Raw genomic sequence first — 26,740 nt, forward strand, 5'->3', positions numbered from 1 at the left:
AGGCATGCTCCATCAACACAATCGTGTATCAAGCAAAACTCTTTCTGAACAATCAATAGGAGAACACCTAGAATAAAATCTTTTGTATTGTTCCTGTAGGCCTGTTCTTACTTTTATCTGTGGCAAGATTACATTCCCGGTGTCTGTTGTCTATTTGAGGATCTCTGTTTGATGGCTTGAGGGGTGTGACAAATGAAGTTATCCTGCCTAGTTTTAGTTCTAACTAATTTCTCTTATTTAATAATAACTGCTAGTCAGTATTTTTAGATGAATTAATCTTTCTGTTGAGGTGTTATCTAATGTCAATGGTGTCCCCCTGCACCCCGCTTAGCCCATCTTCCGTAGAGCAGGGGGGACATACCTGGGCTCAGAATGGAGGGAGCTTGCAGCTGCTGCCGTCTAATCAAGCTGATCTAATTAACAAGGCAGTGTACTTAAAGGGGAAATGCACATATCTCCCTCCATTCCTGCTGCTTTGTAGAGTGAGAGAGTTAACCCTTGAGGACTCAGCCAATTGCTAGTTCATCATTTAGCACTAAGGGAAATATCCCACTCTCTGACTCTCCACCTCAGCCAAGCTTCACAATCATCATCACTGTGTACGAGTATTAAATTGTTTGTTTAAAACTTATACTCTGTGTGTGTGTATATATATATATAATATATATATATATAATATAATATTTTGTCTGATGAAAAAAATTTCCCTGGAACCTAACCCCCTCATTTACATTAATTCTTATGGGGAAATTGGATTCGCTTAACATCATTTCGCTTAAAGCAGCATTTTTCAGGAACATAACTACAACGTTAAGTGAGGAGTTACTGTATTTACATATTTAAGGGACTCTTGTGTCTAAGCCTTTTCCTAAGTTCTAGGTGTCATGCGTGCTTTAGCACTCAGAAATAATACTTTATGAAATGACATATATTCACATAAAAGTGTCCAAACTCTCCACTAACCATGAAGACTCCAGAGAATTGCTATGGGATATTTTCTTAACAAGAAGCCCGAAATTTGTTGAACTTTATTTTTTTACCTACAGTACAAATACAAAGAAGGGTATCGCAAGCAGCTAGGCCACCATGTGGGAGCCCGCAACATCCAAGATGATCCCAAGATGATGTGGTCTATGCATGTAGCCAGGATCCAGAGTGACAGGGAGTACAAGAAAGATTTTGAGAAATGGAAGACCAAGTATAATAGTCCAGTGGATATGCTGGGAATCGTGCTGGCCAAGAAATGTCAGGAACTGGTTAGTGAAGTTGATTATAGACATCCTCTGCACCAGTGGACATGTCTGCCAGACCAGAATGATGTCATCCATGCTAGAAAGGCCTATGAGCTTCAGAGTGACGTAAGTACTGAATGAGAGAGCTCCCAGTTGTATCAGTAAGGCTACGTTTTAGTCAGGGGTATTTTTAGTAAAAGTCATGGTCAGGTCACAGACCATAAATTTTTGTTTACCGCCGGTGACCTGTCCGTGACTTTTACTAAAAATACTCCTGACTAAAACTGTGGGCAGGAGGCTCATGGTGAGTGGGGTGCAGCCCAGGGAAGTGCTGTGGGTGCTGGGGAGGGTGGGGGGCATGACCCGGGAGGGTGCTGTGGGTGCTGGGGAGGGGAGCACAGGTGTTTGGGAGTGAGTTGTGTGCTAGGGAAGGGGGCTACAACCTGGGGAAGCACCCCAGGTGATGGGGAGGGGGGCGCAGGGTGGAGAGTCGCAGCCCAGGGGAGATGCGGGTGCTGTGGGGGGGAGGGGCTGGGGCTGGGGCAAGCTTCTTACCCAGCTCCTGGGAAGCAGCAGCCCCAGCTCCTTAGAGCACCACATGCTGCTTCCACTCCACCCCAGCCCCGATTCTGCAGCTCCCATTGGCTCAGAACCACGGCCAATGGGAGCTGCCAGGGCGGTGCCTGACTGTTGGCAGAGGCAGCATGTGGAGCTAGGGGAGATGAGGGAGAGGACCCCACCCCAAGTAAGCAGTGGCCCCAAGCCCTGAGCTCTCCCACACCCAAACTCCTGCTGCTGGGGGGAGGGGACCCTGAGACTGCCCCTGCAGCAGCCAGTGCAACTGACCGGGGAACTGCAGAAGCTCAGACAGCTCCTGGGCCAGCCACACAGGGCTGCTGCAGAAGTCATGAAGGTCACAGAAAGTCATGGAATCCATGACCTCCATGACAAACACGGAGCCTTGTGTATCAGTGATCACAGATGCATAGTAAATTATGCTTTCAGCATAATATCTTGCCCTTTTGGTGGGTGCAGAGGATCTGAAACCTCTGGAATGGTGGTTCAATAGTTCTGTTGTGCAGTGAGACAGGCTAAAAAAAAGCTCTGAAAGGGAACGTCACACCTGGTCCCCATCACAAAGTGCTGTTCCATGATTATTTTCACTGTGGCTGTATAAAGTCAAGGTCACGGTCAGTGGGTGTATGAATTATGCGGATTGATTAGATCTTAAACGCACTTGAGGGGGGAATCAAAGTGAGCCATGCCCACAGTAGTGTCTATGGAGTGGCTTCTTGGTGAAACTTGTGGGAAGGTTTCATCCTTCAAGCTCAGGTCAGGCTCCCAAGCTCACCGCTGTAAATTTGGATGTCTGAGTGAGGGTGTCCTTAGTGGAAGTCCCTCAGCTATGAAATTCATGGCCTTATTGATCCAAGACTGTTGACCTTCAGTGCATAATGAAAATCCCATATTTTCTCTCAGGCTTTTCCTGACAGGTAGTAGGATGGAGGATACCTGAGGAAGATGGGGAGGCAATATATGCCTAAACTGAGGGGAAAGATTGTAGCTGGCTGGCTAAAAACCAGTGCAGAGAGGGAGGAGGGGGTTGTTTCAGTGTACAGGGCTTGCGCAGTCCCTGCATGAGAAGTAATGGAATGTTTAACTGGGTATGTTAACTAAATAGTTACCTTTGTATTCACTGTTAATAGAATTGCTACAAGTCAGATCTTCAATGGTTGAGAGGCATCGGTTGGGTCCCAATTGGTTCCCTGGATGTTGAAAAAGCCAAGAAGGCTGGAGAGATCCTTAGTGACAATATATATCGTCAGCCACCAGACAAATTTAAATTTACTAGTGTAACGGATTCTTTAGAAATGGTCTTGGCCAAGCATAATGCAGAAGCAATGAATAAGGTGAGTCCTAGCTTTGTGAGAAAGATACTAGTGCTGCAAACCGTTAAAGATACATATAATTACAAATGTAATTTGTTATTATATATATTAGACCCAAATTACATTACCAAATGTGTATTAGACCCGGGCTATAATGATCAATTATGTATAGTCTGAGACACATATTGTAGCGATTTGTAAAATAGCTGGGAACCAGTTGTCTCTGAAAATGTCCATACATTAAAATAATTTGTCGTAGTATTCAGGGCCTCGGTGCTTGCCTACACTTTGTGGACCTGATTCAAAGCTCATTAATGTCAATGTGAGTCTTCAATTGACTTTGCTGAGGTTTTTATTAGTCCCTATGCACAGAGTGAGTGCAAAATAAGCAAGAACAGGAGTATTTTCTAATGGAAATCTTGCAACTTAAGCACGTTTTTGAAATTGAAGCCATTTCAGAATCTTGACCTGGAAAGAGGTTAGTGTGAATATAGATATTATATGATTTTTAGGCATTACTTGAAGTAATGTTATTAAAATACTTTATTATGTTTTATGAGGTCTTCGTATGTTGATTACTGTATTGTTTACTGCTGTTGGTTTGTTATTTCATTTGCAGCGTTTATACACTGAAGCCTGGGATAAAGACAAGACTGAAATCCACATGATGCCTGACACACCAGAGATTACGTTGGCAAGACAGAACAAGGTCAACTACAGTCAGGTGAGCAAAAGCACAGTTTGTGTCATGAGAGTAATAACAATCTAAGTGGAATCATGCTGTGTGATTGGCTTGGCCAAAATATATTTTAACAAACTTGAGATAAATATTTACACTATGTTTTCTGACTTATCCCATAACATTGACCTGCCAAAAAGTCAACATCAAAATGTTTTCCATATTCCAATATAGTAGTCTTCAGGTTTGATTGTGGAACCTTTATTCATGTTGGTGAACACCTTTTTGAGAAGAGTCCCACTCACTTCAAACAGATAAATCTCTTGTAAGTGATCATCAGTATGAGCTAAGGGTCCAAAAATGGTTCTCCAGTGAATTGCTGAGTTTCCTTCTTTTAAAGTTACTAATGCTAAAAACTTGTGAAATTCATCTTGTATTTGAAAATATCAAACAAATAATGTCTAATTTGATTCTTAAGAGCTAAAGTCCTTCTGATCAGGGTAAGTAAGGGGAAAATATATAAGCATCAATAGATGGTTGCTTTGGAAAGTAAGATATAATCCATTTACAGTGGAGAAGTTGTCACTATAAGTGTGGTCTGTAAAATGGTATTTTATTCTACATCAGTTAAAGAAGAAGATAGACAAATAGTACAACCATTAGCTAGACTCTTTCACCCAGATCCTCAGCTGATCTAAATTTACACCCGATGATGATCTGGCTCTTTCAGTTAAGAAAATTAAACTGTTAGATCCGAATAGATCGTATGATAATTCTTTTCGTTGTTGTCTTTCTGAGCTAACTGTTTTGCAGAGAAGGCAACATGCATAGTCCAGCTATGAGAATTTAACTCTGTTTAGTTCTTTTCATAGAGTCTATATAAACTAGCCATGGAAGAGGCAAAGAAGAGAGGCTGTGATTTGCGAATTGATGCTATTCCCATCAAAACTGCCAGAGCATCCAGAGATATTGCCAGTGATGTAAGAAACTGCTCTTTATTTCTCTACATAGTTACATGGGACCTTTGCATTCTGTAAATTCCATATGTAAATTCTGCAATAAGAGCTTTGATTAAACAATGAAGATGTGGTTTACATGTTGTAAAGTTGTAGTGCATATATTTAAACATTTAAATTGTAAAATAAAATAATTACAAATTAAAATACTAAGAGATTCAACTTCACATGCGTAGCATAGATAAAAGTCTGTTGTTGTACATAATTTTAGGCCAAAAAAGACCTATTTCATTAATTACATCTTTAATTGTTAAAAAAAACCCCATAGTTCATGCATATCACAATTATTTCTCTTTAACATTACAAAAAGTAAGTTTAATAATTCTTTATATCCCAGAATGTCTATCCCATTTAAAAGTTCTAATTCACAATCCAGTTGCCTAGAATGCAAGCCCATGACACCACTTTGATAAAATACCTTGAAAGCATCTTAGCTATAGTTTATAAATAATTTGTAGAGAGTTTTGTGTTAGAACTATTTAAAATTAATAGTCACAACATTATTAATAAACGGAACATTATATTTTGCTTTTTCCTTCAGTACAAATACAAAGAAGGGTATCGCAAACAACTTGGCCACCACATAGGCGCCCGCAACATACAGGACGATCCCAAGATGGTATGGTCTATGCATGTTGCCAAAATCCAGAGTGACAGGGAGTATAAGAAAGATTTTGAGAAATGGAAGACCAAGTATAATAGTCCAGTGGATATGCTGGGGATTGTGATGGCAAAGAAATGTCAGGAACTGGTCAGTGACATTGATTATAGACATCCTCTTCACCAGTGGACATGTCTGCCAGATCAGAATGATGTCATCCATGCTAGAAAGGCCTATGATCTACAGAGTGACGTAAGTACCGTTTCTGTTTCAGTTCCAGAATATGACTGTATTTGATACTGTACCTTAGATGAGAAATGATTTCACATAGTGATAACAGCAGAGCCAAATGTTCTCAATAAAACACCAATTCTAGTATTGTAACAGGTCTTGTTACAAATGGAAACTCAGATTAAATCCATTAAAAGACTCCTTAATTAGTTCAAATTTAAGTCCAGTTTAAGCACATTTGTTCCCATTTATGATTATTGAAATTATGAGAAATTCTTAATTACTCATGGTTTTAATCCAGAGGAAATGCAGTGATTTTTAACTAAGATTCACTACTTTGAGATTTTGGTTTTATTCAAACCTGGACCTTGAAGTGAAATGAGGAACGGGTAAAGAATCCACCTATATGGATCAATATATCAAAGGAAATGTTCATACAGATTCTTGCAAAGCAAAATTGCCAAGCTTCATGCATTTCAGTACTATCACTAGGGCTAAAATTCTGACCCACAATAAGCTAAGTCAGAATAACCATGTTGTAACTGGAGAGGAGCTTGAGTCAAAAAAATATGCATGACACTTAGTAAATGGCAGGTTGTGCAAGGGTGGCATTGAGGAAGGTACAAAGTCTAGAGACAAAGAGTATTCTGGAATATAGCTGGAGTGGGGAGTAGGGACCAGGAGCGGTGTATGTAAAAAGATGAAAGCAGAGATGTCCAAAAAGGATATTGATAAAAATCAAAACATAAGTAGAGTAGCTGGATAGCATTGTTTGGGTCTCAGAGGTCAACCTGAGAAAGAAAGACTTGAGATGAGTTCTAAACATGGCTAAACATGGTATTGCTTTTCAAGGGTGCAGTCTGTGAATGAAATGGTAGTTTTGCCATTTACTTCAATGGACCAGTATTTCACCCCTGAATTCTAGCCCAAATCCAGGTTTTACTATATTATAGCTTTTATTTTGTTTTCCCTTTTCATATGCTGTATGTTTTACTCACAGCTAACTAGTTGTTCAGTAGTCATAAAATTTAGATAAAATGTACTGGGATGATAATCTGGAAAAGTGAACTAAGGACTGTATTTTGTATTTACTTTGTTAACAGAATTACTACAAGTCAGATCTCCAATGGCTGAGAGGCATTGGTTGGGTTCCAATTGGTTCCCTGGATGTTGAAAAAGCCAAGAAAGCTGGAGAGATCTTAAGTGATAAAATATACCGTCAGCCTCCTGACACTTTCAAATTTACTAGTGTGACAGATTCTCTAGAAATGGTCTTGGCCAAGAATAATGCAGAGACAATGAATAAGGTGAGTAATGATTTGATAAGTAACACATCAGTGCTGTGCTACTCATGATTAAAGACAGAAAATGAGGAATACCTAGGGGTCAGCACCACTGTATTACATGGTGGACACTTGACAAAATTACTGTACATACTGACAGACATTGGGGAGTTACGTCACTCAGCCATTCAACGTTTCTTGAAAAGTTACCACCGACCTCAACATTTTTACCACGGACACTTGTATCCATGTACGGACATGTTGCCAACTCCTACGTGATTCAAAGTAATGTTGATGTCCTGAGATAAAACAGGATGTTTGCAAAGCAGTAGGTAGGACCTATCTTATTAAGTACAAATGGGGACATGTAAAGCAAGAATCAAGTTAGTGAGATTCTCCGGGATATCACAGTGCGCTGTTTCTTGGGCATATGTGTGTAGTCAGCTGCAGTAGCTCACCAGACATCTTAGGTTTGCCTCAGTCTTTTTATTATTGTAAACTGATGTAATCAGTGTCTAAATTTGGAGCCAAATATGCACCTCTCTTCTCAGGTATATAAATAGGAGTTTTGCTAGAGTAACAATGACAAGATTTGATAGATAGTTACTGTAGATTATTACTGAATTACCTTTCATTTCCATTCCTTCTTAGCGCTTATACACTGAAGCATGGGACAAAGACAAAACTACAATTCATGTCATGCCTGACACTCCAGAAATCATGCTAGCAAAACTCAACCAAATAAACTGCAGTGAGGTGGGTAACAATAAAAAGCTGAGGAGATGAAATAATGAGCTCTGGACAGTACCGTTTTGTTATCTCTGGCTTTTCAATGAATATGATAATGCTGCTCATCTGTATAGTCCCACGTGTGACCAGCAATGTTAGTTAAGACAGATTTTTGCTATAATTTACGTTATCTTCTTGGTATCTGACTTCTGATTTTCAAAAGTACTACCAGCATTAAACTAGAAGCTTATCCTGTAGTAAACCCTTGACATATATAAATAGCACACCTGGAAATTCCCCTTTTTCATTTTGCCAGTGTCCTTGTGAAAAAAAGTTTTTCATGAAATAATGTGAATTTGCAACAGTGCAAAAGTTTGCATCTGGGAAAACCTTTCACCCCATTTCTTGGTCTTCATTCTTCTAGATTCCCACCACCCCTGCTTTCCACTCCTTTACTCCTGACAGGTTTATACAATAAAATGTTCAAAATGTGCATTTTCCTACTACCTAGGGCAGGTAGCTATGGGTCATATTTAAATCAGGTTTACCCATGCTGAACATTAATAATGTTTTCTAGTGATTTAATGGGTTTTGTTATATAAATGTGTAACATGCTTACCTACAGGGGAGATGCATAAAGTGCATGGTTAATGAGATAAAAATATAAATCGTTTCCTTTCTCATAGAAATTGTACAAATTAGCCTTGGAGGAATTGAAAAAGAGAGGTTGTGACTTGCGTGTTGATGCCATTCCAATCCAGGCTGCCAAGGCATCCAGAAATATTGCCAGTGAAGTAAGTAACCTTTTTGTTATATCTACAGGGACATGTTTCTTATGGGAAAGAGTTCAGAATTTGTGCTCTATATTTTTTCCATGTAAATGCTTTTAAATTGTACAATATATTCTATTGCAGTCCAATAATTATAATGCATGCTTCTTGTGTCTGAAGGGAAAGAACCATATCAAGATCTACAGTGACGGATGCCTTAGACATATACACTGCAGTTATAAAATAAATAATATAAAGCCTAGTCCTATGCCCATTGAAGTGTTTCCATTGAGTACAAGGGTGTTGGATCAGGCCCATTGTGAGATTCTATAAAGTACCTATTTATTACTTTTTGAGATTAGAATTAAATACTTCAAAGGTCCCCCAGAAAAAAAAATATTAACAGTCCTAAACAATTCCCTTTTTCTGCCATGAAAGATTTTAATGCTGCTGAAAAGTTGTGTTGAAAGCCCATGTGACTGAAGTCATCCATGGAACAGATATGCCATAAGCATTGACAATAAAGTCTCCCTTTCACTACTCTGCCAGTGTGCCTCACCTAGGGCAACACCAGTTAAGGATTAGAAGGCAGTTCACTCTCCAGGCTGGTTTTGTCCTTGGCATCCCTAACTAAATGGAAGATAAAGGTGCCAGTTGATGTTAATTTGTCAGCAGATGTTGTATGATAAAATTCTTAAGGAAAGAGCGCATCCTAAAAAATTAAAAGGACGTGAGACCACAAACAAGATAGTAAGTAGATAGTTGTAAGGGATAAGGTAGGTAAATTTAGTAGTAATATGTTTATGGAGATAGCAAGATAGAATATCTTAAAATATTTTTCTCTTCTTCTGAACGAAATAAATAAAATAGCATATTAAAGAAAGTGTAACATGCTGTTTTCCAGCATGAGGGTATGCATGTTTTAGTTAAGCTGGGTACATCATTTCTGAATTGAAAACTGTCACAGTGAATATAAATATATTTTATTTTAGTACAAATACAAAGAAGGGTATCGCAAGCAGCTTGGCCACCATGTAGGAGCCCGCAACATCCAGGATGATCCTAAGATGATGTGGTCAATGCATGTAGCCAAGATCCAGAGCGATAGGGAGTACAAGAAAGATTTTGAGAAATCGAAGACCAACTACACTAGCCCAGTGGACATGCTGGGAATCGTGCAGGCCAAGACATGTCAGACACTGGTCAGTGATGTTGATTACCGCCATTACCTGCATCAGTGGACATGTCTGCCAGACCAGAATGATGTGATCCAAGCTAAGAAGGCCTATGAGCTACAGAGTGATGTGAGTGCACAATATATGTAATACATGCAATAGGCCCAATTTTACCCTGATATGCCTGCACACAGATGTGTGTTTTACATGCCAAGAGTGGAGCCCCATTGTGCTAGGTGCTGTACCAACAAAGAGTAGCAGATATCCCTGACCTGAAGATGAGACAGACACAGGGTAGGGGAAGGGGTAGAACAAACAAGCAGAGTAAACAATGAGGTGGCAACAAATGTCATGTTAATTCCATGGATTTTTGTGGGGATGGGGGTTACTTAGGAAGGGATCAGCTAAATCAAAAGAAAAGAGAAGGGGACATGGTCAGGAAGATAGGGCAGGTGAGACGATGGTAAGAGAGGGTAGTATGGAATGAAGCTCAGGTGAAGAGACTGGGAGGTGGAAGGAGAGGGTTGGAGCAAACAGCCAATCAGCACAGGCCAGAGAAAGTCTAGTCAAAACTGTAGAAAGTTTTCCGAATGTCCAGAAGTCCAAAGATCCCTTCTTGGGCTGCTTCAGCCCCTACCAGCTGGAATCTCTGGCTGTCTCCTCTCTGCAGCTCCCTGATGTGGGGAGTGAAAGGGGAGTTGAGATAGGCACCGTCTGGGTCCTAGTGCCCTCAGGATGCAGAGGTGTCTCCCCTGTGCAGTTCTGCATCCAGGGGAAGGGTGGCCTCAGCTGGGCCCCAATTTCTCCACTTCTTCCCCCATGCAGTAGTCTCTGCTTTGGCTGCTTCTACCCCTACTGGCTTGTGAAATTTTCCATATACTGTTACCGATCCTTAATCACCAAATCCTTGCTGTTTTCTTGATCTTTGATCTGTCAGAGGTGCCCTAATAATGCATCTGTGGAGTCCTTTCATTTTCCCATTCGTTGTGCTGTGTAATAATTATTTTATCTATCTTGGAAGAATGAGTGTCAGAATCAAATGACCATTTTGTAGTAATAATGTTACATGAAGTGAGTAGTGTATAAATCAGTTGCATTTATTCATATATTCATTTGATTGTTCCTACAAATGACTGATTAACCATTAATTAAATTTTAGGCTGTTTACAAATCAGACCTGGAATGGCTGAAGGGTACAGGCTGGGTCCCCATTGGTTCCATAGATGTTGAAAAGGTTAAGAGAGCTGGAGAAATCCTGAGTGAAAAGCAGTACCGCCAGCCGCCAGACCAAATCAAATTTACGAGTGTGACCGATTCCCTGGAGTTGGTTTTGGCAAAGCAAAATGCTGAGACAATGAACAAGGTGAGTCTACCAGAAAAATCCTCAGGTGTTACTGACTCTGAGTGTTGGTTCATGGAATGGACAATGCACTTTGGTTGAAAGAGGTAAGTGTTCCCAAAGAAGCAAAATGTCAGACAGCATCTGCTGCTAGGTAGCTGTGGTTACCAAGAGTCCTTTAGATCCTTTGCACGTGGTAAGAAGGTTGGCCCATTTTCTTTCAGATGTAGGGTATCGATGTTTTTCCTCCTCCAGACTGAATTTCTTTAACGCAGTCTCTGTGCAGCTATACTTTAATTGCAATTTCCAAATGACTTAATACAGGACACAGAGGCCTGCTGATGAAGTGTTGTTTCCCACAGAGGAGGATGTTCACTCCAGAGCCCAGGTTCCACATGTGACACTCTACACACCTTATGCTTCATGTGTTATGGTCTTAATCTGGGGGTTAAGTGGTGCCTAAGACTATGTACAAGGCCTCTAACTGGTATTAGAGCATTTTACCCCCGTGCTCTGTTATCTGCACTGGCTGCCTAATACAGCTGGTCAGAAAATTGGATCAAAATCAATCGTTGATTAAAAACAGAAATAAAATTGTTAGTGAATTTCTATTCCTCCTTCTCCCCACCAGTTTCAGATTGGCTGTACTGTATAGGGTTTTTTATTTTTAAAAACTCTCAACTCAATATATGCCAGAATGCCTTTATGGAAAGTGACCTACTAAGCAAGGCTGAGGTTGTTTGCAGATTGCAGAACCATTTCAGACAATGCTGCAAAACATGCAAATATAGTGTCCCCAAATAAGGGGCACACCCATCTGGGACAAGGTGCAATGCTAAGCAACACGTTGCTGAATGATTACTGGAAGGCACTCAGATATTACAGTGATGAGCATGGTATACGAACCTATATAGAATAGTGAGACATCTGTTATGTACGCTATTGTGCTGTATGGTGTAGACTGGAGGACCACCTCCTGTATGCCAACTGAGAGCTCAGAGGCAAGAGCTTGTGTCCCCTCGGGAATAAGGCTGCCTCCCATTTATAGTAGCCTGAGTAGAGTAATTAACATCACAAATTGTCTCTTCCTCCTTCTCCCTAAAAATATATTCCAGAGAGTCCCGGATACAATCCTTCTCCCAATACAGCCTGCCAGCAATGCTGAATCAGCCAATTAACATTGCAGAGCAGATTGGGGCATAATAAGGAGGAGAAAGTCACCCAGTTGGGTTTTGCAGTTGGAGATCACAATGTATCAGAGGATTAAAGATTTGCTCAAACTGTCCCTGTTGATTTATTAGGGTATTTTCAGTGAGTGGGTCTTAGTTTTGTAGGTATGTGTACAGAAGTTGGCTATATATATGCCATGTTCTGGTTCAAGACTTTGGTTTTGTAGACTTTTGCTAATTGTTGCTTTCAGTTTTACTGTATTTTCTCAAGGTGTGCAGAATTCTTTGGGCACAAGCAGGCAATGCAATTCTAGTATGTACCTTTAGCTTTCTTTGAGTCTCAGCCCAAGCTTCACAGTTGTATTTATCAGGGACCTGAACCAGAGCTCACCATAATCAGTGGGAGTCTCCCCATTGGCTGCAATGGACATTAGATGAGCTGTAGGCTAATTGTGCTAAATGTATCGTATAGCCATATTTTGGCTATAAAAGCTGGCTGATAAAATTATTTGATATTAAGACACATGGGAGTAAATTCACCTATAAGCCTAATTTAGTTTTTGTTTGAAAACACTGTAGATTTAAAGTATTAATTCCTTCCACTTGCAAAAACTGTGTTTATTTAAATGTTTCATTAAAATCTTTTTAAAAACTGTTCTCCCCCCTTCCACAGCGTTTATACACAGAAGCCTGGAATGCTGACAAAACCACAATTCACGTCATGCCAGACACTCCAGAGATTTTGTTGGCAAAAGCCAATTCAGCTAACGTCAGCCAGGTAAGAATATTTTTAAAAATATATCAAACAAATACAAAATCATAAATAGGTAAGCATTCATTTCACTTTTAACGAATCTCTTTTAATGTGTGGTTTCATTTTCTCTATAATAATTTGTATAGTACTATATTTTCATCTCGCATATTTTGTCTTCCTCTCTGTAGAAACTTTACACACAAGGTTGGGAAGAATCCAAGATGAGAGATTATGATATAAGAGCTGATGCAATTCCAATTCGGAGTGCAAAGGCATCAAGAGATATTGCTAGTGAAGTATGTGCTGCTTCTGCCAATCTATCATTTTAACTGTATATTAAGGGTTTTTCTCATTTTTAGTAAACTTGTGAAATAATTAAAATATGCATTCTTTAAAATGACAAAACATAGGAATAAAATAATAAATAATTTAAAAATACTAGTATATCAAATTCTGGTTTAAAAAAATGAACACCATGGAAACAGATAAGTGCAGAAAAATATCCAACTTCACACTGAAGAGAGTGTAACATTAAAATTATTGACATTAAACAAACCAACCTAGAAATATATATTATAAATATTAACATATCACATGATATTACTGATATACAGGGAGTGAGGGGATATTAGGGATTTCAACCTCTGAATCAAGGATATTTGTCTGCGATAAATTATTTTTGTTCTTATATTACTATTAAACTGAGACAGTACTGATCACTGATGATTATTTTGCTATCTTTACAACTATGTGCTAATTTGTATTCATTTTGTATCAGATTTGCCTCATGTTAAGTAGGCCGTGTCCTCAGCTGATATAAATTGGCCTAGCTGCTTTGATGTTAATAGAACAAAACTGAATTATGCATCTGAGGATCTGGTCCATTATTCACTTTTCCATGAATATGTAAAACGTAACTGAACTGTTTCTGTTTTCAATAGTATAAGTATAAAGAAGCATATGAGAAACAGAGAGGTCACCATATTGGAGCCCGCACCATACGGGATGATCCAAAGATTATGTGGTCTATGCATGCAGCAAAGATCCAGAGTGACAGAGAGTATAAGAAATATTTTGAGAAATCAAAGACCAGATACACTAGCCCAGTGGACATGCTGGGAATTGTGCAGGCCAAGAAATGTCAGGAACTGGTCAGTGATGTTGATTACCGCCATTACCTGCACCAGTGGACATGTCTGCCAGACCAGAATGATGTGATCCAAGCTAAGAAGGCCTATGAGTTGCAGAGTGATGTGAGTTAAAAAACAAAAGCAAAATAAGTCTTCTGGGATGTGTGTGTGTGTGTGTGTGTGTGTGTGTGTGTGTGTGCAAATATCTATTCAAACATTTTAGAGTAGAATTTGTCCATTATGTACCTGATCTTGCAAACAACATTTTTTGCTCCAAATTGAGGATGAAAAGTCAAAGGTGAAATTTTTCACAGGAAGAAATTTCAAGAAAAATACCATTTGGAGAGAATCAAGACAGATTTTTTTTCTGCTTGCTGGCCTTGCCTATTGGGTTCTTGTCAATTTCACTTTTTCTCCCCAGGCAGAAAGTGAAATTGTCCAGAGCCTTCGAGGCTGGCACCCAATGAGCTGTCATTTTCCAGCAAAATTTAAAGTTTCCCCCAGAAATTTTTGAGTATGTGAAAAGAGCATTTTCCATCAGAAAATCATTTTGATTGAAAATTCCTGACCTGCTCCACTTGATTTCCAGGCAAGTTAGGAGTGAAAATGTGTATGCAAAAGGCTTACTTTCAAACACTGCACCCGCAGAGCGTTTTATGTGTAACTGTAGGAGTGAGAACTCTGGAGAAACCCTATTCTGTATTAAAAATGTACTGGCATGGAGCTGCCAAATTAATCCTGACTATTAGAAAGAGTAAGACCTGAGTATGAATTGTATAATGGATGTCTCCTTTGACACACTCATTCTCTAACCATATTCTGATCCATTTTTTCCTTGTGCTTTTGAGAGTGGGGTGGAAGGTGCACAAGTAGCTTGACAGTTCCACTTAGTGCAGAGGTCTATGTCTAATACTTAACTTTGCTTTCTCCAACTCACAGACTTTGCTCCCACTTGCACTGGAACACAACAAGCTTAGGCTCCCTGTTGTTGCACACAATGTTAGGACTAGCAGGATTAAGGTCAATGCGCTTTTGTAATTTCGAGCTTAATTTGTGAATGCATTTCCCATGATTACACTTGCCAATTAGTAATCATATGTGCAAATAGATTAATGGTGAATGCTTGTAAAGCTATGGATGCTTCTCTTCAGTTGAGAGCACTCTAGAATATTAGAATCTGGGCTTCTCCAAATTCCAGCCTCTCTTGGGGAGGCCAAGTTCAATTGTGGGTAAAATACTCATATTTGAATGTTGAGGTGGTAATTGGAATTGCAAAACTTTATTCAAACTTACCAGTTGCCTGAAAAATTATGATGATGGGGATGCCATCCTAATTCTGCTCTATTTGTTGGATGCATAGGGGACAGATTAGGTTTTGTATCTGAAATTTTTTCTGTAATTATAATATTTTTTGTTTGTTTGTAGAATGTGTACAAGTCAGACCTGGAATGGCTGCGAGGCATTGGCTGGATGCCAGATGGCTCTGTGGATGTGGATAGAGTGAAGAAAGCCCAGGAACTCCTGAATGAGAGATTATACCGTCAGCGGCCAGAAACATTGAAATTCACTAGCATTGTTGACCCACTGCCAGTTGTCCTGGCTAAAATCAATTCTAAGCAGATCAGTGAGGTTAGCTGGCTTTTATGTTACCATAAGTTTTCTGCATTCATGCTGTCATTTTTGTTTATCCTTCACTTGCCTTAAAAAATCATAAAATGAGAATTCCTAATGTACATAATAGTTCATACCATGAGATCAGTTAATTAGAAAGTAACATAGTACAGCATCTTTCACACTGTAATTGAATAATGATGTCTTTACTTTCTCATTAGCCTCTCTATCATGAAGCCTGGAATAAAGAGAAGATACAGTTCACCCTACCTGCTAACACCCCTCAGATGATGCAATCCAAAGTCAATGCTCTGAACATCAGCAATGTAAGATCTTCAATTAAAATATGTAATGTTTATTGAAATGAACATTGCCACATGCATCATTTTTAGCCTGCCCTGTTTCAGAACTCTTATTAAGAACTTCCGGGTTCTGACATAAGCACAGATTTACTATCTTTGTTTTTTGTACTGTTTTGTATTTTAGAATGTAGATGAAGAACTATTATGATTCATTTAAGCAGCATAATATGGTTTAATGAGCACAATGTTCATGAAGCACAATGGACCAGATTAATTAATCGGGGGTCAGTGGCATTCCTCTCTCTCTGTCTCCTTTTGTTCACCCACTTATGCCAGCAGTGATTCTGACCCAAGATCTAAAACACGGACTTGTTGCCTATTTGTTATTCATAAATAGAGTGTATCACCATAACACCTAGATCACCATATTGACTGTCTAGTTAAACATGTAATGTGTTGATAAGAAAAGAAAGAAACAGTGGGATTTGAAAGTATAATATGTACCCTTGCCTGAATTGTCCTCTTTATGACAACTTCCTTTGGGAAGTTTGGGGTTTGAAAAAGATATTATAGGCCAAAATACCATGCAGCAAATATCAGTGATGCCCACAGTGTGAATGGATCTGATCTGCTGCATCTAAGGCAACATTCCTGCAATATGCTATATGTGGGGGGCATCCTTCGACATATAGAGTCTCACTGAAGTCAGTGGGACTGCAGGTGGGCACATGACTCTGTGGATCAGAATACAGGTTTGGAATCTATATAATTAATCATGACATGTGTGCAGTAATTATCAGTTAAAGAGATAGGAATAATTTTTGTAACCCACAAAACTGTTAAGGATCAAATGAAAACTTCCATGCTATAAATCTAGTGAAAATATGATTTATGAGAAAAATGAATTCTAAAATTGTATCTCTGATTTTGATGACAGAAACATTATCAGCAAGCTTGGGAAGATGCCAAGATGAAAGATTATGACTTAAAAGCTGATGCCATTTCTATCAAACATGCCAGAGCTTCCAGAGATATTGCGAGTGAGGTACAATCTCTGTTCCCTCCCTTTCATTTCTATGAAAGGCCATGGACATTCATCCTCATATCAAACACAGCAGACAGCTGTGTAGCTAGCTAAGCTCAGTTCAAAGCTGTTGTGTACTCATATCTGAACAGCATGCTGTCTTGTATATTTGCATTATTTTAAATCCTGTCTTGACCCTCTCTTTCTAATAGAACTTAAAGTTTGCTACTGGTAAAATATTAATGATAACTGAACATTGTATTTTGTATTTGTGGTATCAAAGTAGGTTCAGAGAGCTATTTTGCAATACACTGTAACTTTTAGCCACCAAACATTTTCAGTAATTGAAGCACAGACTATATTTCTGCTGCTTCCAATACAGAATTCAAGGATGTTATTTTTGTCATTACTGCTTTCATGTTATCTGTTCAAATCTAAAATGTAGCATTGCTTATAAACCTTACCAAGCAATTGGAATATCTGTGTATTGTAACTAGTGAGGGACTTCTGAAGTATTTTTCTTTTATCATGGTTTTAAACTGTTAAGATAGATGGACCACATTTTCCAGAGTTGTTGGTGATTTGGAGAATCAGTTTTTGGGGGCCCAACGTGAGACACTGGACAGTGGACCTGAATTTCAGAAGTGCTGATCTAGTACCCTTTAAAATCCCTTCCCAAGCTGGACAAACATAAACACTAGTTGCTTTAGAACATGTAGACTTGCAATTTATGACTGTTTCTGCTAATGTTTTACTTTCTATGTTTATTAGTACAAATACAAGGAAACCCACGAGAAACAGAAAGGCCACTATATTGGATGCCGAACTGCAAAGGAAGATCCCAAATTGTCATGGGCTGCACATGTAATGAGGATGCAGAATGACAGAGAGTACAGGAAGGCATATCACAGTTCAAAGGCCAGGGTCACTATACCAGTTGATATGGTATCTGTCCAAGCAGCCAAGCAATGCCAATCATTTGTGAGTGAAGTTGACTACCGTCAGTATTTGCACCAGTGGACATGTCTGCCAGATCAGAATGATGTGATCCAGGCAAGAAAGGCCTATGATCTACAAAGTGATGTAAGTAGGATTGTACAGTATATACAAGTTGGGGGATGCCACATTAGTAACTGTTGAGATATAAGGCTCTGTAGGCACATCAGGGTGACATGATGATAATCACCCCAACACTTTCTGCAGTTTCTCCTTCCTTCACCAGCTCTTCAGTGGTTGTATTCATTTTTTTTTTCCCAAATGTGGGTCCTAGCTGTGAATTCCCACAGTGCTTATTTGTGGTGACTTTGAACATACTTGAACAGTTGCCTTGGTAACACTGTTGTACTTTTTATGCATTAGTAAATTTCTACTGAGTTTGTGCCTATATGTGGGGGAATGTGGTGTGAAGACTGACAAGGATTTGTGTGCTTTCTTTGAAGCATTTCTTTTGTGCCTTAGCAATTATGTATCATCAATGAACTCTTTACTACAGAGGGATCATGATGCTGATGCAGGCATCCGTTATGAGTCCAGTTTATCTATTTCCAGTTTTGGAATGTTCATGAAATCAATTTGTAAGAAAGCAGGGAGTGTTTTCAAGAGACTAAGAGTCAGGGTTATTTGATTACAGTCCTGCTGTGTGACAGTCAGTTCCCTTTGTGGTTTGCTCTTTGGGCAGTGCAAAGTAGCCCCTGGCGATGCGCTGAGAATAAACTCACACACTAGCCATATATAATTAATAATGCAATTATGTTTGTTTGTAGAATGTGTACAAGTCAGACCTGGAATGGCTGCGTGGCATTGGCTGGATGCCAGATGGCTCAGTAGATGTGGATAGAGTGAAGAAAGCTCAAGAGCTCCTGAATAACAGATTGTATCGAACGCGACCAGATGAACTGAAATTTACCAGTATTATTGACACACCAGAGATTGTGCTGGCGAAGACTAATTCTTTGAATCAAAGTGGCGTAAGAAAAGTGTTACATTTGTGCTTGAGTGTCCCTGTGCATATTGTATTTTATTATTTAAAATAAAAAGAGGAAACAGTATGTTTTATATAGAATTTGAGCTGCCAGGGACTGCCAGGGTTTTAGAAGTAGGCGTTCCCCAGTAACCATTAATGAAGGAATAAACAGGGTAATGTGAAACCCTGTCACTGAAAGGAATTCAAATCATTGCACAGTATATATTTCAAACAAATAATCAAACAATTATTAAAACAATCTACCAGTTCCAGACCATAGTTCTGACTATCTCCCCCGGCATTTGGACACAAATATCTCTCTCACTGAAGTCAATGAGAGTCTACCTATTAACATGGAAGTAAATTGGAATAAACCTTCAAAAAGGAAGATTGAACAGTTTATGGTTTCTCTATTGCATAAAACTGTCTCTCCGCTTTAAAGTGTTATATTTATAAGTAATATAAAATAGTATATATATGTATAAAATTAATTTTAAAAATAACTTCAGTGCTTCCCCTTGTGAACAGTGCAACAAAATGACTAAGTTTATGTATTTAAACACATTAAATAAAGCAATCACCTCAACTAGAAGAGGATCCTGCCAAAAGCAACCTATCAAACCCAATAAAACACTTGATCTTAGCTCATAGAGCTAATACATATAGTTTAAAACTGAATAGCTAGTCTTGTCCTTCACAGTACAGCTATGCCAAAGAATGGATGAATTTACTTCCCAATCTAGTGTGAATTGGAGAATGAGGGAAAACTTTAGAGAGGAACATTTTTGGGGAAAAATGAATTAACCAAAAGAAGATTATTCAGAATCCAAAAGGGCTTAATTTAGACCCAATGTCTTTGTTCAATTTCAGTAAAAAGTAGCCTAGTCCTGTTTATGTTGCCTCAGTGGGAGTTTCGCCATTGGATTCAATGGGAGCTGGACCAACTGTCCAAGATGAGATCAGATATATATCAGAAAGGGTGAAAATAAGTTTCTCAACATTGTACTAAATATCTCTGTGACTGCTTTGTCCTTAGGCTTTATATCGGGAGGTTTGGGATAAAGAGAAGACCCAGTTTACCCTTCCTTCTGATACCCCTGAGATGCTGCAGTCCAGAATCAATGCTCTGAACATCAGTAAGGTAAGATATTAAAGTAAAAATCATAAATGCATTTCTCCAAAAATACATATCAAATTCCACATTGCAAAGCGAGACAATGTCCACTCAGTCATAACTCAAGCCAGGGTCTGACATGTATTTTCTAATGTAATTCTCTATCCTATTCAAAGCTCAAAACCTGCTCCATTATAAACCATAGAAGTAGCTAAAGTAAATATCTAAATTCCAAATGAATTAACTTGTGAGAGATATTCATCAACATAACACGAATTATGTGACAGGTTGGATCGTAGAACCACTCCTGGGAGCTGCCAAGTGATGTGATGCCAGTTCTGCCCCTGCCTTCCTGCCCTGTCAGCTTAGGACTTTAGTGCCCTGCCTGGTTTGAACCAGACTCACTAGCCAGACCTAGATCTGAATCACATCCCCTGATAGCTGCAGGCTTACCTGAAAGCAGATTACAGAAGTGCTCTTGTCTTCAGATACCCAACTCCCAGTGGGTTCTAAACCCAAATAAATCTATTTTACCCTGTATGCAGGGTAAACTCATCAATTGTTTGCCCTCTATAACACTGATAGAGAGATATGCGCAGCTGTTTGCCTTCCCAGGTATTAATACATACGCTGAGTTAATTAATAAGTAAAAAGTGATATTAAATACAAAAAGTAGGATTTAAATGGTTTCAAATAGTGACAGCCAGAGCTAGGGAAGAGGGATAGTTCAGTGGTTTGAGCATTAGCCTGCTAAACCCAGAGTTGTAAGTTCAGTACTTGCGGGGGCCGTTTAGGGATTAGGGGCAAAAATCTGTCTGGGGATTGGTGTTGCTTTAAGCAGGGGGTTGGACTAGATGACCTCCTGAGGTCCCTTCCAGCCTTGCTATTCTATGATTCTAACAAAGTAAGTCACCAAATAAAATAAAACACACAAATTTATGTCTAATCAAACTGAATACAGTTAATCTTACCCTTCAGTAAGTTTTTTCTTCAGACTGGACACCTTCCAGGCCTGGGCACAATTCTTTCCCCTGGTACTGCTCTTATTCCAGCTCAGGTGGTAGCTAGGGGATTCTTCATGATGGCTCTTTACTTTGTTCTGTTCCACCCATTTATATATCTTTTGCATAAGGCAGGAATTCTTTGTCCCTCTGGGTTTCCACCCCCCCCCCCACTCTGCCTTCTCAATGGAAAAGCACCAGGTTAAAGATGGATTCCAGTTCAAGTGACATGATTGCATGTCACTGTAAGACCTCAAGCCTTCATGTCTCCCAGCCTGACTCACAGAAAGGCTTGCTTGCAAACAGAGCCATCCACAGTCAATTGTTCTGGTTGATGGGAGCCATCAAGATTCCAAACAGCCATTAATGGCCTACACTTTGCATAATTACAATAGGCCTTCAGAGTTATATTTTATATTTCTAGTTTCAGATACAAGAGTGATACATTTATACAAATAGGATGACCACACTCAGTAGATTATAAGCTTTGTAATGATACTTTACAAGAGACCTTTTGCATGAAGCATATTCCAGTTACATTATATTCACTCATTAGCATATTTTTATAAAATCATATAGAGTGCACCGTCACAGAATAAACTGAGGCCATGGTACCCAAATGAACTTTTGGGAGGAAGGTAACTTTCTACCATATAAAAGGAACACATCAGTGATTAAAGAACTCTAACAGTGTTCGGCTTGATCTGTAAGCCTTAGGGCTTGGCTACACTCACACTTTACAGCGCTGCAACTGGGGTGTGAAAAAACACCCCCCTGAGCGCTGCAAGATACAGCGCTGTAAAGCGTCAGTGTAATCAGGGCAGCAGCGCTGGGAGCGCGGCTCCCAGCGCTGCACGCTACACCCGTAAGGGATGTGGTTTACATGCAGCGCTGGGAGAGCTCTCTCCCAGCGCTGCCGCTCTGACTACACTCACACTTCAAAGCGCTGCCGCGGCAGCGCTTTGAAATTCCAAATGTAGCCATACCCTAAGTCTCAATAGTTTATAGTCTTTGGATAGATTCTTTCTTTTCACTTAGGGCCAGATGTGTCTTAGTAAATGTATTTTAGCACAAGTAAACCTTTGGTAACCATAACTTATGCTCCCTCACAGACAGCTGTGAGAGTGATCCACATAGAGGAACATACTGGATTTTAAAGGGGATTTTTTAAATTTAAAAAATATATATACAAATTTTATATTCCATTATGAGTAATTTGAACTAATTTTGTATTGATTACTGTCTATGAAAAATATTTACACTATTTGTATATGTGCATGTTAACATATTCACTTCATCCACAGAAATTGTATCAACTAAGCTGGGAAGAAGCCAAGGAAAAAGGTTATGATTTAAGAGCTGATGCCATTGAAATAACACACGCCAAGGCTTCTAGAGACATTGCTAGTGAGGTACAGTCTTACATCTTATTTATTTATTTTGGGTAAAGCTAATGTAGTTTTCTTATTAAAAACACTAGAAATGTATTTATATCAATAGCCAATTCAAAAAATTTTGTTTTAAAACTATGCATAGGTTTTTAACAATGAGTAGTATATTTTATATTATTTATAATCTTAGTTGCGTCTTATAATGATTTTTAAAATGTCGAATCATAGCAGTTTCACACTAAGTACAATTAATTTAAGTAGATCATAAACCACCAGTGATTATGTAAAGTGAGAGTTGATTGAATTATTTTGGAAATAGTTCAGGTAACTAAGGGTATGTCTACATCTACAATTTTGCAGCGCTGGTTGTTACAGCTGTATTAGTACAGCTGTATAGGGCCAGCGCTGCAGAGTGGCCACACTTACAGCAACCAGCGTTGCAAGTGGTGTTAGATGTGGCCACACTGCAGCGCTGTTGGGCGGCTTGCAGGGGGGTTCGGGGAACGCGAGAGCAAACCGCGGGGAAGCAGGTCTCCTTCCCCGCGGTTTGCTCCGGTGTTCCCCGAAGCCCCCTGCAAGCAGGTCTCCTTCCCTGCGGTTTGCTCTCGCTTTCCCCGAACCCCCCTGCAAGCAGGTCTCCTTCCCCGCGGTGTGCTCCGGTGTTCCCCGAACCCCCCTGCAAGCAGGTCTCCTTCCCCGCGGTCTGCAGGGGGGTTCGGGGAACACTGGAGCAAACCGGGGAAGGAGACCTGCTTCCCCGCGGTTTGCTCTCGCGTTCCCCGAACCCCCCCGCAAGCAGGTCTCCTTCCCCGCGGTTTGCTCTCGCGTTCCCCAAACCCCCCTGCAAGCAGGTCTCCTTCCCCGCGGTTTGCTCCGGTGTTCCCCGAACCCCCCTGCAAGCAGGTCTCCTTCCCCGCGGTCTGCAGGGGGGTTCGGGGAACACTGGAGCAAACCGGGGAAGGAGACCTGCTTCCCCGCGGTTTGCTCTCGCGTTCCCCGAACCCCCCCGCAAGCAGGTCTCCTTCTCCGCGGTTTGCTCTCGCGTTCCCCGAACCCCCCTGCAAACCGCAGGGAAGGAGACCTGCTTGCGGGGGGGTTCGGGGAACGCGAGAGCAAACCGCGGGGAAGGATACCTGCTTGATTACCAGAGAGGCTTCCTCAGGTATGCTGGGATACCTGCTTATTCCACGGAGGTCAAGAAAAACGCTGGTGAGTGTCTACACCTGATGACCAGCGCTGGTGATCCAGCTCTGGATCCTCTACACCCGAGGTTCGACCGGGTGTACGGCCAGCGCTGCAAACGGGGAGTTGCAGCGCTGGTAATGCCCTGCAGATGTGTACACCTCCTAAGTTGCAGCGCTGTAACCCCCTCACCAGCGCTGCAACTTTGTGGTGTAGACAAGGCCTTAATATTTCTCCTCTGTTTTGCAGAGGCTCAGGTAAGGTCCTGAAATGCATCAGAAGTCTTGGGTATTTCTCCAACCCTCTGAAACTTTTGAATCAGAAAAATGGTGGAAAAATGTTTTTAATATGTACTTCTTTCCATAAAACACATATAGAGCTAGCTTACAGCAATTATGACCTGATCTAACTTCTGCTGAAGTCAGCTGAAAGATTCTCATTTACTTCAATGGAAGCGGGATCTGGCCTTTAACAAGGGGCCTTGTAAAGAGACAATCTTTTTAGTTTACTTACATTTTAACAACTGAAACAGAACATAGACACCTTAAACTGCAGTTGCAGAAGCATTTATACATATATTTATATATATTTAGATGCCTGATGAAAATGCTTATTTGTTTTTATTTCTTTGATTTCTGTTTTTTACAAATGTATTATTAGTACAAGTACAAAACAGGTTACCGCCAGCAATTAGGCCACTATGTGGGATTCCAAAGCCTGCAGGATGATCCCAAGTTGGTGTGGTCCATTCATGCGGCCAAGATCCAGAGTGACAGAGAGTACAAGAAATATTTTGAGAAATCGAAGACCAAATACACCAGCCCAGTGGATATGCTGGGAATCGTGCAGGCCAAGAAATGTCAGACATTGGTCAGTGATGTGGATTACCGCAATTACCTGCATCAGTGGACATGTCTGCCAGACCAGAATGATGTGATCCAAGCTAAGAAGGCCTATGAGTTACAGAGTGATGTGAGTATAGTACATAATAATTCTCAAGAACTACATTTTGTCTAGAAAGAGGATACCCAAACTCACACTAGATTTTAACCAGAAATATGTGATGAATGATTTTCCAGGCATTTACCATTGGAATATTTTTACTTATATTTTAAAAAATGTTTCCCCTTCTGTCTGACATTTTCTGGCACTTTCTGGTTCACACCTGGATGCTTTTTATCTTTTGCAAAGCAGGATGTGCCAGAGGCATTCATTTAGGCCAAGGAGCCTTTAAAGGAAGGTGTCACGAAAAAAGCATTACTGAACATTGTGTGGTGGATTTAAGACCAAAACAACTGTTTTTATTGCACGGTTCTCTGCACTGCAGGGAAATTATGTAGCAGAAATAAAAGCTGGTGATATAATTCATTTAGTTTAAACTAAGAGAGTACAAATACAATTTATTTTTCTACTTGTCTGACTTTCTCTTGTATGGCTGTACAAGAGAAATTATTTATTTTGGGCAAGAATGTGGCTTGTTCTATGCTCTCTTATTTCCCTGTGAGGACGATCTCCATCACTGGTCACAGCATGATAGAGGGAGGGAGAGAGGGAGAAAGCAGCCTGCTTCGGGTCACTTCCTCTTTTCTAATTTAGTGGGCAGGCAGGGACAAGGACTTGGTGGAGCCTTAATTCCATTCTTCCTCCAGATTCACTGGCCAGAGCATCTGTGTCAACTTATACAGGTAGCAGATTAGGTCTTCCCTAAAGTAAAGGGAAATCCGAGAGGAAATTGTGACAATGAGAGTTACAACTCTGTTTGATCTGCTCCTGGAGCAGTGCAGTACACTATCTTGCTAGGCACTGACAATAAACTCCCATTCTTGCCCTATATAACTAACAGAACAATTTTGTTTGTAGAATGTGTACAAGTCAGACCTGGAATGGCTGCGTGGCACTGGCTGGTTGACCCAAGGCTGTGTGGATGTGACTAGAGTGAAGAAAGCTCAGGAGCTTGTGAATGACAGATTGTATCGGCTGCGGCCAGACGAATTGAAATTTACCAGCGTAGTTGACCCCCCGCCAGTTGTCTTGGCTAAGATCAATGCTCTGCAGATCAGTGAGGTAAGATGGCCCTTATATAACCATATATTTTCTATATTCACACTGATATTTTTGTGGATCTTTCTGTTGTGTTAAAAACACTTCAAAAGAGAACAATAACATGTATTCTATCTTATACCATGAGATCAATTAATTTGAAAATAATGTAATACAGCATCTTTCGCACCGTAATTGAATAATGCTGTCTTTACTTTCTCATTAGCCTCTCTATCGTAAAATCTGGGATAAAGAGAAGACACAGTTCACCCTTCCTGCTGACACGCCTGTCATGCTGCAGTCTAAAATCAATGCTCTGAACGTTAGCAACGTAAGATGTTTAAGTAAAAAATACGTAGTGTTATTGAAATGAACATTGTCATATGCAGCTGTAGTTTTTAGCCTGCCCTATTTTAGAACTCTTATTATGAACTGCCTGGTTCTGACATAAGTATAGATATACTAATTTTATTTTTTGAATTGTTTTTTTATTTTACAGTGTAGATGAAGAATTATGATTTGTTTAGTCATAATACATGGTTAATGAGCACAATGGACCAGATTCATTAATCTGGAGTCCGCGGTGTTCTGTCCTCTCACCATTTTTTTTAAGCCAATGGAGGTTCACCGGCTTACTCTGGCAAGGATTCTGACCCAAGAGCTAAAAAATGTACTTGTTGCCTGTCTATCTATTATTTTCATATAGAGCCTAGAGGCATAATAATCTTTGTCTGGTTTAATACACCATGTGTAGATAAGGAAAACAAAATAGTATCCATAAAGATAAGCACATTGGTCTTGCATAAATTGTCCTCTTTATGACAACTTCCAAAGGGGAACTTATGGGTTTGACCAAGATATTTTAGGCCAACCTACCATGAAGAAAAAATCAATGACATTCTTGGGCTTGGAGGCCCAGAAAATTGTCTATCTATGGAAGAATGGGAGAACACTTCAAGCTTTTGTTTCCATGTTATATACTAATTAAATTCCTTTGAATATTGTTGCTTCTTGCAGCCTCATTTGGACACCTGACATTATTCTTACATGGCTTTTATTTTCAACTTCCTTGATTATTGTTTCAAAGTGATATTTTAAATCTTTTAATATTGCTT

General features: G+C 39.8%; 1 protein-coding gene across 50 annotated transcripts in view; it reads left to right on the forward strand.

Annotated features, from left to right (window-relative positions):
* The window catches only part of NEB (nebulin), a 193,599-nt gene that overhangs the window by 89,498 nt on the left and 77,361 nt on the right, over positions 1-26,740 (forward strand). For 39 of the 50 annotated variants that reach the window (XM_050969087.1, XM_050969101.1, XM_050969094.1 and 36 more), the window contains 23 exons: positions 1,047-1,358; positions 2,939-3,142; positions 3,741-3,845; positions 4,673-4,780; positions 5,358-5,669; positions 6,752-6,955; positions 7,583-7,687; positions 8,347-8,454; positions 9,423-9,734; positions 10,765-10,968; positions 12,787-12,891; positions 13,056-13,163; positions 13,809-14,120; positions 15,423-15,626; positions 15,830-15,934; positions 16,848-16,955; positions 17,706-18,017; positions 18,698-18,901; positions 19,934-20,038; positions 22,317-22,424; positions 24,246-24,557; positions 25,446-25,649; positions 25,852-25,956. In XM_050969087.1, the coding sequence (XP_050825044.1) occupies positions 1,047-1,358; positions 2,939-3,142; positions 3,741-3,845; positions 4,673-4,780; positions 5,358-5,669; positions 6,752-6,955; positions 7,583-7,687; positions 8,347-8,454; positions 9,423-9,734; positions 10,765-10,968; positions 12,787-12,891; positions 13,056-13,163; positions 13,809-14,120; positions 15,423-15,626; positions 15,830-15,934; positions 16,848-16,955; positions 17,706-18,017; positions 18,698-18,901; positions 19,934-20,038; positions 22,317-22,424; positions 24,246-24,557; positions 25,446-25,649; positions 25,852-25,956 (4,266 nt within the window). The remainder of the gene's footprint in view (positions 1-1,046; positions 1,359-2,938; positions 3,143-3,740; positions 3,846-4,672; positions 4,781-5,357; positions 5,670-6,751; positions 6,956-7,582; positions 7,688-8,346; positions 8,455-9,422; positions 9,735-10,764; positions 10,969-12,786; positions 12,892-13,055; positions 13,164-13,808; positions 14,121-15,422; positions 15,627-15,829; positions 15,935-16,847; positions 16,956-17,705; positions 18,018-18,697; positions 18,902-19,933; positions 20,039-22,316; positions 22,425-24,245; positions 24,558-25,445; positions 25,650-25,851; positions 25,957-26,740) is intronic. The other 11 variants (XM_050969116.1, XM_050969137.1, XM_050969120.1 and 8 more) reach the window with 9 other exon arrangements.

The sequence above is a fragment of the Gopherus flavomarginatus genome, chromosome 10 (assembly GCF_025201925.1).
Source record: "Gopherus flavomarginatus isolate rGopFla2 chromosome 10, rGopFla2.mat.asm, whole genome shotgun sequence".
Taxonomy (NCBI): domain Eukaryota; kingdom Metazoa; phylum Chordata; order Testudines; family Testudinidae; genus Gopherus; species Gopherus flavomarginatus.